We start from the raw sequence: 17,007 nt of genomic DNA, 5'->3' as shown, positions 1-17,007 counted from the left end.
ATTAACTATTCAAATGTTATTATTGCTATTTTAGTGTATAAATGTTCATAATGAAATGATTAACAAAAGAACATATTCTATTAAAGATAATTATTCAAGACTCCTTTTGTAAGCATATCTTTGTAAAAAGCACGACAAACATTAAATAATAATAATTGTACATTTTATTTGCAATACGAAATATTCAAAGAGATTCTTAACAGGAAAATAGTCATATCATTATTCTCAAATTTCCATGTAATTTATTTATGTTATTTGAAAGGATTCATTTATTGTTTGTGCTGTTTAGTCACAGTCAACGTTTCACATATCTTATTCAAATTGTTGAAATTCACATATCAGATACATCCCTGAATCAATTGATACGGTAGTTGTGCATCTATGCAGCTCTAGTTGCAGCGATAAGCACGATAAACACATCTGCCATAGTGTTTTTATCCATAAACTATAGAGCACACCTTAAAAGAAATGAATATACTAAATATTTATTTCAGTACCTTCATATTCTCAGAAGCAAATATTGTTCAAGATTGCATTTAAATGTTTCTTACAAAGCAATATAGGCCAAAATCGCTCAATTTTCTTATTTGCTTTTTATGCATATTTCGAATGATTACATTGATAGTCAGTAACATAAATGTCTTATTAAGCTAGGTTTGTGAGCTTGAGGAAAGCGGATGAAACAGGGAATCACATGGGATATAGAAGGCTCAGCTTTCCTTCATTTTCAAATGTGAAGCAGGTGTGATTATGTTTTTCTTTGCTATATAACAGAAAATAAAATATTAAAGAAATATTGTATAATTGGAATGAAAAAGATGAAGTTATTGTGGAACTACTTTCGTGTATTCTATGAACATTTTACGCCAAATAGAAGGCAGCTGCTTCGGGATTCTATCAGTTGAAAAACAAAATTATTTTACCGGAACATTAAATTTAAAAGAAAAGGTCAGTCGAAATGTAAATATAAGAAATTATTTTGTTGTTGTTTACTGTTGTTAACTGATGCGTGAACTACGTTTTTACAGATATTTCATCATGGCGCGCTAACGCGCGTCATTTAATATAACTGTCCAAAAATGCAGCTCCTTAAACAAATACACATTAAAATGCTGCAGGTAAAACAATCTAAACCGCCGACCACCTGTTCGACGAATAGATGATTTAGATACTGCCTGAATGTAAGGAAATATGATGTATCTCCGTTTGAGGAATGCGAGGTATTTGACGAATAGCGCTACGAGTTATCAGCTATCCCTAATTTTATTACACCATATACTCTGTTCGACGAATGGTGGCTTTCGAGGAAAGCGAGTTCGAGTAAGGGGGTTATCCTGTAATATTTAATACAATTTGATACATTTTTCCGTGCGTGCAATAAGCAAGGTGATTTATCATTCACTGTCGAATACAGTTTTCAATGTGCCCTGAACTGTCGCGCTACAGATCAGACAAACGGTCACTGCTACTCCACACTGACGACAGGCAACCAGATGGCCACAGGGAAGGAATATCAACTGTATGTCGCCATCACAACAAATCTTGCACGTCGCACGTTCCTTCATCAATGTATTCTCTCGTTGTAAGGTTTCAAAGGCTTAAACGTAACAAATAAACACTTGAGATGGTTATCATAGTATGGTATCAAACTGAAACGTCCACGAATGATAACAAAATTAATGGGTTTTTTTCTTAAACTAAATCTCTTTTTCTCTCTTTTATTCTCTTTGATTGTTCCAAAATGAAATGTATAAAATTATTTTACTTTGAAAGCAATTTTTTTCAAAATCTGATTATGTGATAATTATTAATTAATGATTTTGTTATTAAATAATTATATATATCCAATCACATTAAATGCCATAATCAAAATATATGTATGACAGACAGACATGGTCTCAATGAAGATAATTTACTTACTGTTTGCTAAAAGATCGTTGTCTTCATCCTTGACATCATTACTATCCGTCTTGTCTGGAATCTCGGTGATGTTTTCTCTGTGAGTCATTCCTTCAACTAAAATATTTATAAAAGATTTTTTTTTACATTTTCATGATGAATGAAATTATTAGTTTTACGATAATCAGGACACAATCTATTTTTGTCAGTTAAACATATTGCTAACATTTGTTCCTGTGAATGACTTAAATTGTTTGAATGCTTCTTACTTTGATATTAGGTAATACACATTTGATTCAACCATCGGTTCTAATTGACATGTATGCTTCATTCGATCAAGATTCGGCTCTAATAAAGTTGTGTAATCAACATTTCATTTGTGTATATTATTTATAGTAAGGGTTCTGGCTCGTTATGGAGTTATCCTAGGAGTCGGGGAAACCCAATTATCATGTGGTAATCCGTGTTAGAGTAAGCCTCCCTCTAACATGCCTAATGAATCCCAGAGGGTCGATTTGGTCAAGTTGTTCGTGATGCGGAAATGATACATTCATTTAGGAATGGTTTCTTAGCTTTTCCTTTATATTATATTATGTGCATATCTTACTTTGAGGACAATTAGCGGAATCGCCATTTTCTTCATCATAATCCATGGTGTCCAGCAGTATGTCGACATCACTGCTGACGTCACTGATACCTGCACAGAGTTATGATACAATATTAATCTTATATCTATATATAGCATGTAATACAAATATACTACTTTCATCTATTTATACCAAACACTACAATATAATAAGCACGTTTTGTTCTGTTTTTACATTTGGTTGTGAAGAGTTCATTCAAAATATGAACAAGCTGCATTGATAAAGTAATATTTGCCTTTATAAGTCATACCTATGTGACCACTAATAATTCCTCCATCTCCCCATTCTAGTTCAAAAGGACTTCCCCCACGAATAGTTCCAATTTCCTTCGTCGGAGAAGACATCAGTTCATCTTCAAAATCATCTTCTGAACTATCCTGAGAACCTAAACATTAATGGTAGTATTATTGCATATTTGTTATACGAATTTAGATAGATAAGAATTTACCAGGGAAAATGGGTATTATGACATGATTACCATTCGAGACATTTTGACAGAACCGCTGAGAGAAAGTGTTGGTAATTTGCTGAAAATTTGATATATAGATATATAAATGTATGTACACGTCAAGTGGGATATTATATTCAATTTGAAACAGGTTTTGATTCTCACAATATCGTGCATATCTGAAATATATGACATAATTTTCTTGATTAGATATTAATGTATTCTTTTTCTTATGGCTAAAAATATGAATAGAAAATCAAAATTTCGTTAAATATATATGTGTGATAAAAAATCGTCTTTATAAAAAGATATTAACATGTATGTGATACTCTGAACGTAAGTTTAGGGGAGTTTTATTTTAGCGCATTTCGTGCATTTCTATGAAGCTCTAATTCATGCACAGAGATGAAAAAAAAATTAAAAATGGTATATCCAGTATTGAACCTCTTAATTGCGATAATTTGTACCCGAGCTTATAAATCATAATTTACTTTTTTTTGCATTAACAGCATTCAACGGGAGAAAATACAATATTTATTTCCAATGTTATTCTGTACCTCAATTCACAACATAAGTGTAAGTCATTTGGATTTACTGAAAACTCAAAATAAATTTTGCCGCAGAGATGAAATACATACCATATATATAGTGACTTTACAATAGATCAGCAACTTGACAGGAAGGTAATTCATGAAAATAGAAATCAATTACTGTACATATTTAAATACAACATAAATATGGGTAATAGATTATTCACATTTTTCTTCAACTGCCATTGTGTAAAATTAGACTTAGAAATGGTGAACAATTGTATGTTACAAAACAAATAAAACTCTGGTCGAATCGTTACATTTTACTTACGTTTTCTATCACAAAATCAATGCCTTTTCTATTCAGCAGATATTTGCAGAATGGAAAGTAACGCGCATGTTCATTCCAAGGAACATCGGTCGTTTCCCAGTCCCACACATCACCACCACAGTAGAAACACCGGACGCAGTCAGCGGGTCCTGTAGACAGCAAACATAAAGAAATCATGTCTACTCTTTCTAGTTCAACGTTTACTCTTTCTTTGAATATCTATTAATAAATATTCCATATTAATCAAATATATTCAAAATATATGAAATGTATGAACCAACCGGCTAAATACTAAGAGCAAGCAAGATTATTGTCTTGAAATATATTAACATCTTGCCCGCTTTGATTTTTGTGGATATTTAATTTGTATTCGGGTGGATTCACAAATGTTATTCAAAAACCTAAACACGACAGCAAATACATATGTATAAATTTTCTGATTATCCATTATCAAGATACCTGTGTAAATGAAACCAGCATCTGCCATTTCTTCTGGTGACTGTTTCAAATCTTGGCTAGTCCAAGAACTTCCGTATGTTTCAACTCTTGCTTGCATTGTCTTGAACTCTGGATGCATTGGTGAATAAATCTGAAATCATTAAAATTGAGAACAATACAATTTCACCCAACATATATTCAATTGAAACACCATTTATCTACATTTTGTATTGAGTCTGCATTTATCATGTGGACGTATACACTTCTGGTACCAGACTATGTACTGTAATAGCAAGTATGTACATCTTTGATAATAATTCCTTATCTTCGTTAAGTATAACAACATAAAAATATGTATATGATACATATTCAAAACATGATACGATATGCTATGATAGAAACAAGACAAAGAGGCGGTTCTGTTCAATACTTTGGACCATTCCGCTTGAACATCAGCTATGTACTGTGCCCCTTTCATCTTCTGCAGGAATGAGCAATCCGGGCTGTGGCGAGCATGCGCTTCCCATGGGTTATCCTCATTGTCCCATTTCTCAAACCCAACATCACAGTAAAAGCATCGCACACTGTCCTCCACACCTGAATTATAACCATGTAATTATAGTATCATGGTGTATCTTTGTTAGTGGCTTCAAACATAATGATTGCAATACTTATCTTTGATTTGCACATATCGCATATGCAGGGTTAAACCTATGATTTGAAACATACCTGTGTAAAATAATCCTGCGTCCACTAAAGACTTAGTATCTACGAATTCTGTAGAACGCCATTTTCTGAATGTCGCCATGCGTGCCGACTCCTCTGCATATTGTGGATTGATCACGAGACGTTGAGGATTATCTTGTATATCACTCGTTTGTATCTCTGTAGTGTTTTCATCTGCCAATATTGTATTTCTGGATGTAGTGATTGATGCATTATGGACCTCCAAACACGTTGATACAAGTCCTGTTTCTATCTCAACGTTGTCTTCACATGTCACATCTCTGTTGGAAAAACACTCGCTTGCTGATACTTTGGTACTACTCACATCTTCACATAGACATTCTGGTTTAGCCATAGATGCGCGATCATGCAGGTTTTCATTACCTTTTTTCAAGGAGGCTGTGTTCTTGTCTTCTGTGTCCTGATTGCACCTTAGTGTGCTGATTGAGTCATAAGACGGCTGTTCCGCTGCACCTGTGATAAACCAAGATTAATACACCTTTTCAAAGAAACAACGATTCAGATAATATCTCGTCAAAGGCGACACATAGAAAAAATAAATTGCAGTTAATGTGAACATAACTATATAATAGAACATATGGAGAATTTACATTTATATGTCTATAGCATTTTTCAAAAGTTGCTTCTTTAATATTAAATATTAGCTCTTAATGAGAACGGCATAACACCTTACCTAGCTTGATCTTTTTGTTGACAACCACAGGCTCATACGCACTAGAAGTGTAAGTGGAGTTGCTTTTGTTAATATGCTTTCTCTTCCTCAAAGACTTCGCATTCTGTTTTCGTCTTACAGTCATCATCTTGGCTCTCTTGACTATTGAAAATACAATACTTATTTTAATAGGTGAATCAATACTGACAGTAAAACGCCGTTAGTTTGTTTAGTTTGTTAAGTACAATGGATTTAAGTATGTACGTTATAAACGTGTTTTACTGTTTACCGGAATAGAATAATTAAAGATGAAATTCAAGATTATATTATTAATATTATTTGTTGCAAATTATACTTAAAAACAAGATACATGATAACAAAAATTAGTCATTACACTCTGTACTGATATAGAGTAAAAGTAAAATATAAACCTTTATTGAAATACATCGTTATTTGTCGTTGCTTCTTTATTTGTTCTCTTTTCAACATTGAAGACTTCATTTTGACTTTATTAATGGCAGTCGGGTACAGCAGCACCGGTTGCTACAGAACAAAAAATATATCATTTTTCATAAAGGGAAAATGTGTATATAACGAAAATAACAATGCTAAATGCATGTAAAACTAGTGAAGATGCAATGTTTTATATGCTCTTAAAGACATTAATTATAACATTTTTAAAACACCAGTATAAGCGTGTAATATTTCATAATTTAATATTTCGAGCCTCACAATGCAATTGCTGTGTCTGTCAACCTGCAAACACTTGTCTACTTTTTGCTTTAAAGATGCTCCACCGCTGACAAATGGTATTTGTTCACTATCAAAAAGAGAAGCAGACGATTTAGTATTTTTCTTTAGTTACAAAAGTTACTTACTTTACACCATTACCACCATTGAAAAGTTTAAGCTTCTTATTTTACGTCAAGTTCAAAATATGAAAAATAATTAATTGCATCCCGAAAAAATTCCAAGGCACTATATCCTATACAGAATGAAGTAATGATTGCGCATTCACCAAAGGCGAAATAAATCAATTTATGTTTTTTTTTGGTGTTAATTAGGCATATTTATACACAATTAAACACCAATTATTGTTCAAATGATGAATATCATTTATGCTCTGTCGGTGGTGAAGCATCTTTAAGGACAGAAGATTTTGAATAAATGTCGTAAGTTTTCATATAAAATAAGACATTTTATGAAATGACGGCCCAATTCAAACAGTAAGACGGAACTCCCTGCACCCGTAGTGTACAAAAACAAAAGTGATCGCGACGTATTCTACTAAAACGCAGAGTGACTTACCTTCTCATGTACGCCCTTGAATATAATTATTTACAGAATTTTGTAATCCATTATGTATCTCTAGAAATTATTTGTTTTGGTATATAAAAGGCTTACATTCTTGTTATCATTCTTTATCCTCAGGTTTGGACACACTGCGACAGAGGATCCATGATAAACCAATGAGTTATCCCCTGGATTTAATGTCATTTTGGCCACATCACAACGGCAGCATCGTATTCCCTTCCCATCACCTTAAATATTGACCAAAGTATACAATACTTTTTACAAGTGCAGTTAAGTAATACAGTTTCTAATTTACAATCATTTATGTCAAGAAGTTGAAAATAATAAATCGTAATGATTAAGAGAATAAGGGTCATTTAAGCAAATGCGTGCATATAATTACTTTCTGTAGCACCATGCTCAAGAGCGAGTCAAGAAAAAGCTGAATCAATTTGTTGTTCATATCAACAAATTCCTGTCATATACTGCGTCCTAATGCAATTGAAAGGAAAATTTAATGTTAAATGCATGACCAAAATACGTCCAATGGACGTGTCAAAAAATAACTGCTTTTTGATGAACATACCATTATTACAAAAACACACTATTTAGCGGACAAATTACAAACCAAATGGGTAATATCCTAATGTGACCAAATTGTCGATATCATGTCCCTCTGGTGGTGTAAAATAGAGAAAACTGTCCAATCGTGCCTGATGGTTGTCAGACATAAGGCGGCCTGGTGAAAATTCTGCCAGCGGAGTGTCTACAATAATTACAACAATACAAAGCCCACGTAAACGAAAATTATGTGTGCCATAATAAAGATGATTCAGATCAAAGTTAAAGTAAACATGATGAATATACAGCTTTTTTCGGAGATGGAAAATTACACAATAGCATTTATGTATCCAAGGATTATCCCATAAAATAACGTTAAATGACTCAAAAGTCTGAATAAACTTTGCGTTGTAGTATGCTTATCTTGATTTGATAAAAGTGTAGCGAAGATGAAGGACAATGAACCTAAGCGTACCATAGTGATTTATCATATGTATACGTATATGTAACGTATCGTGACATACACACAAACAATGTAAAAATCACATATCATCGCCTTCTCCAACTTTCTTAAAACTCACAATTTACTACCTTAGGGTGTATATTTCTACGATTAGACACATTGAGGTATACAACTTGCTACACTTATCATCACACGGAGCAATAGGCAGTGGTACAATTTACCTTAGTGTGCCTTCAGTTTGTTTGTTCAGTTTGAATTACGTTATGGTAGACTAATAATTCGAGAGTGACCAGGTTATGATAGGCTAATAATTCGAGAGTGACCAGGTTATGGTAGGCTAATAATTCGAGAGTGACCAGGTTATGGTAGGCTCATACATGTAACACGAGAGTGACCAGGTCATGGTAGACTAATAATACGAGAATGCCCAAGCTATGGTAAGCTAATAATTCGGGAGTGACCAGGTCATGGTAGACTAATAATACGAGAATGCCCAAGCTATGGTAAGCTAATAATTCGGGAGTGACCAGGTCATGGTAGACTAATAATACGAGAATGCCCAAGCTATGGTAAGCTAATAATTCGAGAGTGACCAGGTCATGGTAGGTTTATGATACGAGAATGACCAAGTCATAGCTAGTCCGCTAACCCTGCCTATATTATTAGGATTTTTAAATTTGTTTTGCCTTAAAAACATTTGAGGCAAAACAAATATTTAAAAAGCCCAATAATATAGGCAGGTTTAACGGATTAAGTCATGGTACGCCCATGCCACGAGAGTGAACAATTCAGCAGTTTCAAACAAAAGCTTGTATACAGCCGATCAACTACCTCAAAAAAAACTTACCGTTAATTGGTAACCTTGCCGACAGAATATTTCCTTCGCACGTTACTGACATCTTGATATATTGGCAATACATTCGAACAATTTCAGTACACTTGGGGTGAACATGTATAATAATAGAACACAAACGTTCCAATGCGTTTATAAAAGATGTATTATTTTGTTTTAAAATTTCAAACACATGTTGAAGATCTAGCGAGTTTTGGAAAGAAATATTGCAGTCTGGCAATACAGCCACTAATTTGGATTTCAGTTGTTTTACTGTCGATTCATTGGACGTGTTCGCTCTATATTCCATCTCGTCAAGAAGCTGTCTTTGTAAGGTGATTCCTGAAATTGTAGAATTAAATGTCAGCTTTCTGTACAAATGAAAAGATCCATATAATTCATATGCTATGCCTTAATGTAACTTTAATTTTCATATTGTATTTCAATTAACAGTGAACTTTGCTTTTATATACAACTGAATGAAATGTGCGACGACTTTAAACGTCATCAATGAAATGCACCTACAGCCTTAACTACATATGCTTATTTGTTAATCCAAGTACAATACATGAAACAGTAATATTGCTCTGGAAACCGTAAAACATGGTTTACAAGGTATCGGATATTCAAGCGATATGCTACTATATATGTTAAACTATATAAAAGATTATATAAATGACCATTGAAATTATTTTTCTGTTTATTTTTGTCCCAGCAGCCTATGTCTTGAGTGACATCAAAACAATTTTTCGAAATGGACAATTTGTTAACCATATGTAGCGGCGTGGTCAAATCAGTATAAGTATTTGACAAAGTTTTGTGAAATGAAGCTCTTTGCGGCAGCAAAAGCAAACGCGACATTTAAGTGGAAAAGTTGTGAATAGGACGGTGGAGTAAGAGAAATTGTGGATGTGATCTTCAAGTAAGTATGTGTGCTAGGAGTAACAGTGTTAAAGTTGTGAGCAGTTGTGAAGAAAAATGTGACAAATCAATGCAACAGATGTTACATGTACAATGTATGTCGATGTGCTTGTTACTTATTCAAAAATTGCTTGGTGGTAATATCTTTCTAAACCATGGGATTTATCGTCGTTCAATCCAGATGATAACCATGTAAGAGTTGGACAATATTGGCCAGAACGCACTCCATCTCATTGGATATCCACTGCGCGACGCCATTTCCTATAAATGCACTTTGAAAGTATTGAAAATGTAAGTTAGATGGGTGTTCCAAAACTATCATCTGGTATTTATTTTTATGACAGTTGTGCCCTATGTACTCAAAACCGTCTATGACTGATAAGGTGATCAAATGGAGCATAAAATATGTAAACATGTTGTTCATAAACGGGCTGACCTTGCTACAATGCACATTGCTTTATAATGCAATATTACACTAAACGCAATATAAATGAGAATTATCAATATACTCATAGTTTCGGAGAAATAAGGCCAGTGACATAATTTTTGGAAAACCCCTTTTATACGCTACAGTGATTGTATCTATACCTGTATGAAGGTATGATACATAAAATACAGAATAATATCAGTCGGTTTCATTCAACATACGTTAGGATTTAATGATCTTGGTATCTTATCAAATTATTTCAATTTCCTTGTGTGAGACCCTCGTGTCTTAATGCATCACAAACCCGTATTGTATTTCTCCCTTTATATGTAATTGTCATCTTCGGACGAATGCCATAGCTTGTAATTACTGTACCTATTGCTTCTTCAGTTGTCATATTCTTCGCCATCTGTCGGTCCTTACAGGGGATTTGGCTTTGAGCTGTTCTAGTAAACATTTTTTCCTGAAGTATAATTACATTACATATATGAATGAGTTATGGAATAAAACGAATCAAAATAAATTAATCAAATATCTACAATGGAACATTTGACACAAGTTTGATGTATTGTAGACCAACTTATCAGGGGGGTTTTTCTTCTTTTTTCTTCAATGCGTTGGATAACAGTGTTCGTATTTCACATTTGATCAATCGATTTAATTAGAATGATTTTTTACATTTGTAAACAGTTATTTTATAAAATCATTAAATTGTATATAAGAGTAAGAACTATTTATAATGATAATAGATAAATTACTGAACTTTAATTCCTTGCACATTTGCTATTTAAATACTTAATTGTCAGTATATACATATTTTATGTTGTTGTAATTTGATAAATAAAAAGAGGTCAAACTAGTTAGGTTAACAAAAACCTTTTTGATAAAAGAAAATAATAATTGTTTATTGTTTATGCAATGATATTTCAAATGTTTTAAGATGATGTTACCAAATCATGTACAAAGACTATGCATCAATGTACTTTAAATATAGATCATTCATTTTTATTATTATATGTATATAAGATATATGGTTGTTAAATGTTAAGTTAATTTAATTATAAACACTATCTGAGTATAGTCGAAATAATAAAGAAATACGTAAAATGAGACTTTATAATAAAATTAGTCATATATGGGAAGCCGATAGTGAAACAAAATATCAAACTGAATGTAAAGCAATTATAAGCATATATACAGCATTTCAGTTGTTAGTATTAACATTTTGTTTCAAATGTCTTCAATGCTATTAGAGTTTCTTCCCTTTTTTGCCAAATGAACTCCTGGGATTCCCGATTATAAACTTAGTCATGACAAGGTTGCTTTGATTACATTTGCAGAATTGACCACAAATTGTAAGAGTTTAACAGCCTTTCGGTTAGATATTGATATTTATGGGCATTCACTTTTAGTCAAAAATTCTACTTCTTAGATAATTTGATATTATGTATTGTATATATGCATACATTTATATATATATATTTAGCAACACGGAAATACCCTTACCCAAAAATAGCCTAATACAAAAATCCATAGTAAATAGAAAATTCTAGTTGCTGACTTTATATGCGTATATTTCCAAACGTGTTGTTGATCAAAGCGTGCATGAGTGCGTTATCAATACAAGGCTAAATATTCCAAAGTTAATTTACCGTATGAAGGCCGCACTCCGGGTTTCATTCGCTAGGCTGTACTCATACAACAGTTTGCAGCAACCATCTTTAGACTTGCTGAAGTTCTTGAGATGCCTGTCATCGAATTGTACGCATTGAACACGACACATTTAACTTTCAACGCAAGACCTTTTTAAAGAAACTTAATGTTAAAATGCATGTATTTCAATCGTGAATAAGTTTCAATTGCTAAATTACTGTATTGCTAATATATAAAAGTACTGTTCAATAAGAATTTTCAATAAATAGTAAACTAGCGGCATATGAATAGCTGATATTAAGGAGGATTCGGACGAAGAAACAAAAATCAATGATTTTATTGACAAATAAAGCTTGTGCTAGATTTTTGGGTAATTAAGAGGGCGTTTTTGTTTTTTTGTTTTTTGTTTTTATTTTCAAACTTTTTACCGTACAGGGTCAGTTCGTTTGCTGAAAACAATCTCACCTCATCATACCTAAAATATAGTGTCGTAAAAATAAAAACACTAAAAACTCTGGTCTTTGGATCTTGGTTTTAAATAAAATAGGATAGTTAACATTTAAAAGACTGTTTTAAATGCACTAGCTACCTTCATATTTTCATATGTTTGTTTTAATGAAATATAAGCAGTGTGTTGTTTGTTCATTTATTACTTTAAATTATTATATAATTTATTTATTCAAATATAATGAAATACCTAAAAAATTTAAGTAATGTTTCGTATTTATGCTCTACGATAACTACAGATATTGAAATTGTGATTAATATATCCCAGTGGGCACATAACGTCCGGACAACATTTTGGCAACGTTTTATTTAGGTTGCGACGTCGGGGACATTCTGACAATGTTGTGAGAACGTTTTTCTCCAAACGTCCTCACGACATTAGCACTTGACGTCCTGAGAATGTTTTTATATGGTTAGGAAAAAAAACTTTGACAATAATTAATATAATTTCAAAAAGTATTATTGTTGGAAACAACTTTTAAAGGAAGCGAATGAATCTATTCAAATAATGATACATACAAGTAGGCCTTATATTTTTTTCAATAATTATTAACTAATAAAAAAATAATTAATCATTTTTTTGTACTTTTAAATAGTTTTATTTTTTTAATTACAGATACTATAGGTATTAATTGAATAGATGAAAACAAAACAAAAAGTATAATTATAAATACCAAGTTTACATACCGATTATTACGTCAAATATGTAAACTACCGAGTTATGATAAAAGAGTTGTGTTACCTCCCTTTCATTTTAAAGTTTATCCGCTAGGGGTCGTTATTAACTATTTAAAACAAAAAATTAAAATCATTAGAATAAAGCGTCTTTTTATACAAATAAATTGTGATTTTATTTATATGACATTTTACATATTTTCCCCGCACACTACAGAAACTAGGAGTGGAAACTCGTAAAGATTTGTTTGGTGTTTGCGCGGTTATTTTCACTTACGGTTCTTTGTTCATTCAAACTTTGTGTACACACGTGCTTCACACCGATAACATTTCTTAGCCTCGACAGCATTCAAACAGGATATATAACTTCCAGATATCGACAGATATTTCAAGGTAAGTCTTTGTTGATTCGTATACAAACTTGTTTTTAAAAGAATGTGTTTATCATATTATATCGCGGTAAGTTATTTTATCTATATGTGTAGTCAGTATTTTGAGTATGTATACACATATACATTAACTTATACAAATTCCCTGATGTGCCTGTATCCTATTTGTGTTTTTATTTATGTAATAACGTACCGGCACATGAAAAATATATCGTCTAAATCATTATATAGATGTTTAATAATGTTTTATTCTGTTTTCTTTTACAGATGAGAATGTTTATATAAAGTACACACGGAAGTACGTGAAATGGCTCCTACACAAACAGTCTAGGTGGAAGTTGTTGCACCTATTTCATGCAGGATGAGCAGAAGACATTAAAATATTATATAAACACTATATTTTGTTGTTATTGTACTTCAAAATACTAGAATAATGAAAATAAACAACGTAACATACAAACGTTGTGAAAACATTATATGAAAACATTCGGCGGACGTTGTCAAAAAACGTTCCCCAAACTTTCATTTGCAACCTTTTTGCAACCTAAATGCAACGTTGCGATCGGACCTAATAAAAACGTCCTCCGGATGTTGTGTGCCCACTGGGATGATGTGTTCTTATGAATGAGATATTATACTAAAGTTAAACATTCTCGATGAAATATTAATTTTACCAAAATATGACCAGCCATCACATGACACTTGTATTGAAATTTCAACAATTTCACAGTCATTTGAACACGTATGTACAATAACAATTTGTTAACTTTGATAAATGCCTCACTTCGCCCATTGAAAGGGGTTTCGAGGATGTATTAACAGTCGTCTTCCGCTACTCCTTCAGGATATCAGTAGACCGCATACTTAACTGTTCGGGTAGTGGTAAAGCCGTTCATTCAAATTTCACGCCATATATTTATTTCCCTGTACAGGGTCGCGAGCAGTTACCGTAATTTTTATAAGATTTTTTAAGGATTTTGTCAAAACTAACGCACAGAAGGCGTTGAAAATCGACGTGAATTATCTTTAGTCCAAAATACTTCAGTAACAATAGTCGTTGTTTAATTTTGATAATATGTTTTTGGATCAGATGCTATTAATTTTCAACGCTAATTGGTACAGGACCAGTTACCGTAATTTCAAAATATAAAAAAATGCGATTTTAAAAACCTGCTTATTGCACCAAAACTAGTTTGTGATTCATTAAAGCGACAAACATCTTTTTGATATTTATAAGTGGAATAATATAATCGTAATGCATGGCTATTTTGGTATCCAGTGACTGATCGAAAGCATCATGGAACAAGGACTGTCTTAATGGAGCATTCGATAGGTGACCAGGGAATCACTAAAAACAGGATTCAGCTCTGGACAGGAGTAAAATAGACAAACAAAGGTGTAAACGACCTAAAAGTTACAAGAATTCAATGAATACATAAAAATTTATTTTGTTTGAAAAAAATAAGTAAACACAAGACATATGCACCTGGTAAAAACTACCTTCTGTTTTACGATCATGTCCATTCATGCTCGATCTGTAACTTGTCGTAAACCCATGGTTTTGCATACTTTGACCAACTTCGATGCCAACAATTTTTGAAAGCGATTGGCAAATAAAATAAACGATGATTTCATGAAATTACAGGATTAATATGCAAGTAAGTCATGATTTCAAGCTATCCCCCGCTGTCATTAAAGATGCTCCACCGCTGACAAATGTTTATTTTTCTCTATCAAAAACTGGAGCAGACGATTTAATATTTTTCTTCAGTTACAAAAGTTACTTACTTTACACCATTACTCACATTGAAAAGTTTGAGCTTCTAATTTTACTTCAAGATAAAAATATCAAAAATAATTAATTGCATCCCGAAAAAATTCTGTGGCACGTTGTCCTATATGGAATGCAGTACTGATTGCGCATGCACCGAAAGCAAAATAGATTATTTTAAATTATTTTTTGTGTTAATTAGACATATATATATACACGATTAAACACCGATTATTGCTCAAATGATGGGTATCATTTATGCTCTGTCAGCGGTGGACCATCTTTAAGTGTTGTAAACTTTGATTTAAAAAGGAAAACGTATATTTGTTAGCAATATCGGTTGCAAATGAAATTTTATTGTTGAATGAACACTCGCATGGCTACTGTAATTTAACTGTTCAAAAAATTCCAAAAATTTTGCGGGAGATAGAACGTGCGCAGAAATCACGATAACTTGTACATCACGGTAACTGGTCATGACCCAGTAAACTTAAACCGTAATCATTTGCCATACCATTTTTATTTCGCCGGGGGTTTGTTACATGATAATGATAATGCATATGATAATGAAATACAAAAATCTACATTAACTATGTCGAAAGCTATGTGTACTCTACTTTGAAAAAAAATATAAATAAATGAATAAATAAAAAAAAATAGAGCAAATCTAAGCCTTATCCAAATGTATCCTTGTAGCAAAACGATGGCAAAATATTCGAAAATAATCATGAAAAAAATACAGCCAATGTCATAGTAGTGATATGTATATGACATCATATCTGCAAATGTGGAGATGATGCAAATATAATGTATAAAGTATATTACAAATAAAACCACATTGTTTTACAGCGGCATGGTGAAGTGAGAAAGCACTAAACCGGGCAGTAGTTGTATTATTATGATGTTACACAACACCAATATACTAAGCCAGCCAAAACATACCGACATTATATCCTCATGAATGCGAATAGCCTAATACTATGACTGTATATTATGTACAAAGATTGACTATATTAGTGTTCAAAGAAGTCTTGGTAGGTTACCTAATATGAAAAATTATTGGGCTGGTAGACCAGTAGGGTCCATCCCATACTCAATACTACTGAGGTTCCGATCACTTACGATCACTAACACCCCTGGACTATCCAACAGTAAAACTGGAGGCAACAGAACAGGTAATGTAGTCATTTGATGTACATCAAAAGAGCAGTATAACGGTATACTGTGTGGCTATGAAGTAGCTTTCTCTGTAGCTTTCAAAGATATTTTTCAGTCCTGTGATTGGTTCAGATTTGTTCCCCTGAGCTGCCTTCAATTTTACTATGAGATAGTCCAGGAGTGTAGAGATCGTATGTAATCGTAACCCCTGGAAGTCAAGGACGAGTCCATCCTCGATAATCCACGGGTTCTGATCACTTAGGATCTCTACATCCCTAAACTATCTCCTAGTAAATCTATAGGCTACAGAACAGATCACGTAATTTAGTCCTTTGATGTACTTCAAAAGATCCGTATTACGGTACACTGCGGTTTGCTATGATATTTTGAAGTTGGTATCGTCTCTCTGTATTCTTCAAAGGAAATCATTGCAGGCCTGTGACTGGTTCAGATATTTTTCGCTGGGATTGTCCAAGGGTGTAGAGATCGTAAGTGATCCGAACCGAGAATTAGCAAGAGTTGATTTCCTATTGTTCAGTATTTTGTAGTACCCAGACCTGTCCTATTCGACACTCGTTTCATACTCGAGGAAGGACCCCGTTAGTGTGGCTTGCAGATATTCCTCGTTTTTTGTTAAAAAAATACTGTTTGGCCACATCTTGGTC

At 32.8% G+C, this 17,007-nt stretch overlaps 1 protein-coding gene across 1 annotated transcript; it reads right to left on the bottom strand.

Annotated features, from left to right (window-relative positions):
• Positions 1–146: 146 nt before the first annotated feature.
• Positions 147–11,972, bottom strand: LOC138332229 (uncharacterized). Its single transcript, XM_069280235.1, has 15 exons — positions 11,842–11,972; positions 10,565–10,652; positions 8,857–9,183; positions 7,614–7,751; positions 7,097–7,233; positions 6,124–6,235; positions 5,714–5,854; positions 5,023–5,493; positions 4,724–4,890; positions 4,315–4,444; positions 3,856–4,004; positions 2,797–2,923; positions 2,507–2,596; positions 1,921–2,016; positions 147–1,597 (listed from the first exon to the last, which is right to left on the bottom strand). Exons 2-15 carry the CDS (start codon positions 10,644–10,646, stop codon positions 1,395–1,397), a joined length of 2,370 nt encoding a protein of 789 aa, XP_069136336.1. The 5' UTR covers positions 10,647–10,652; positions 11,842–11,972; the 3' UTR covers positions 147–1,394.
• Between the last annotated feature and the right edge of the window lie 5,035 nt (positions 11,973–17,007).

The sequence above is a fragment of the Argopecten irradians genome, chromosome 1 (assembly GCF_041381155.1).
Source record: "Argopecten irradians isolate NY chromosome 1, Ai_NY, whole genome shotgun sequence".
Classification (NCBI taxonomy): Eukaryota; Metazoa; Mollusca; class Bivalvia; order Pectinida; family Pectinidae; genus Argopecten; species Argopecten irradians.
This window is presented reverse-complemented; position numbering and strand designations above follow the sequence as displayed.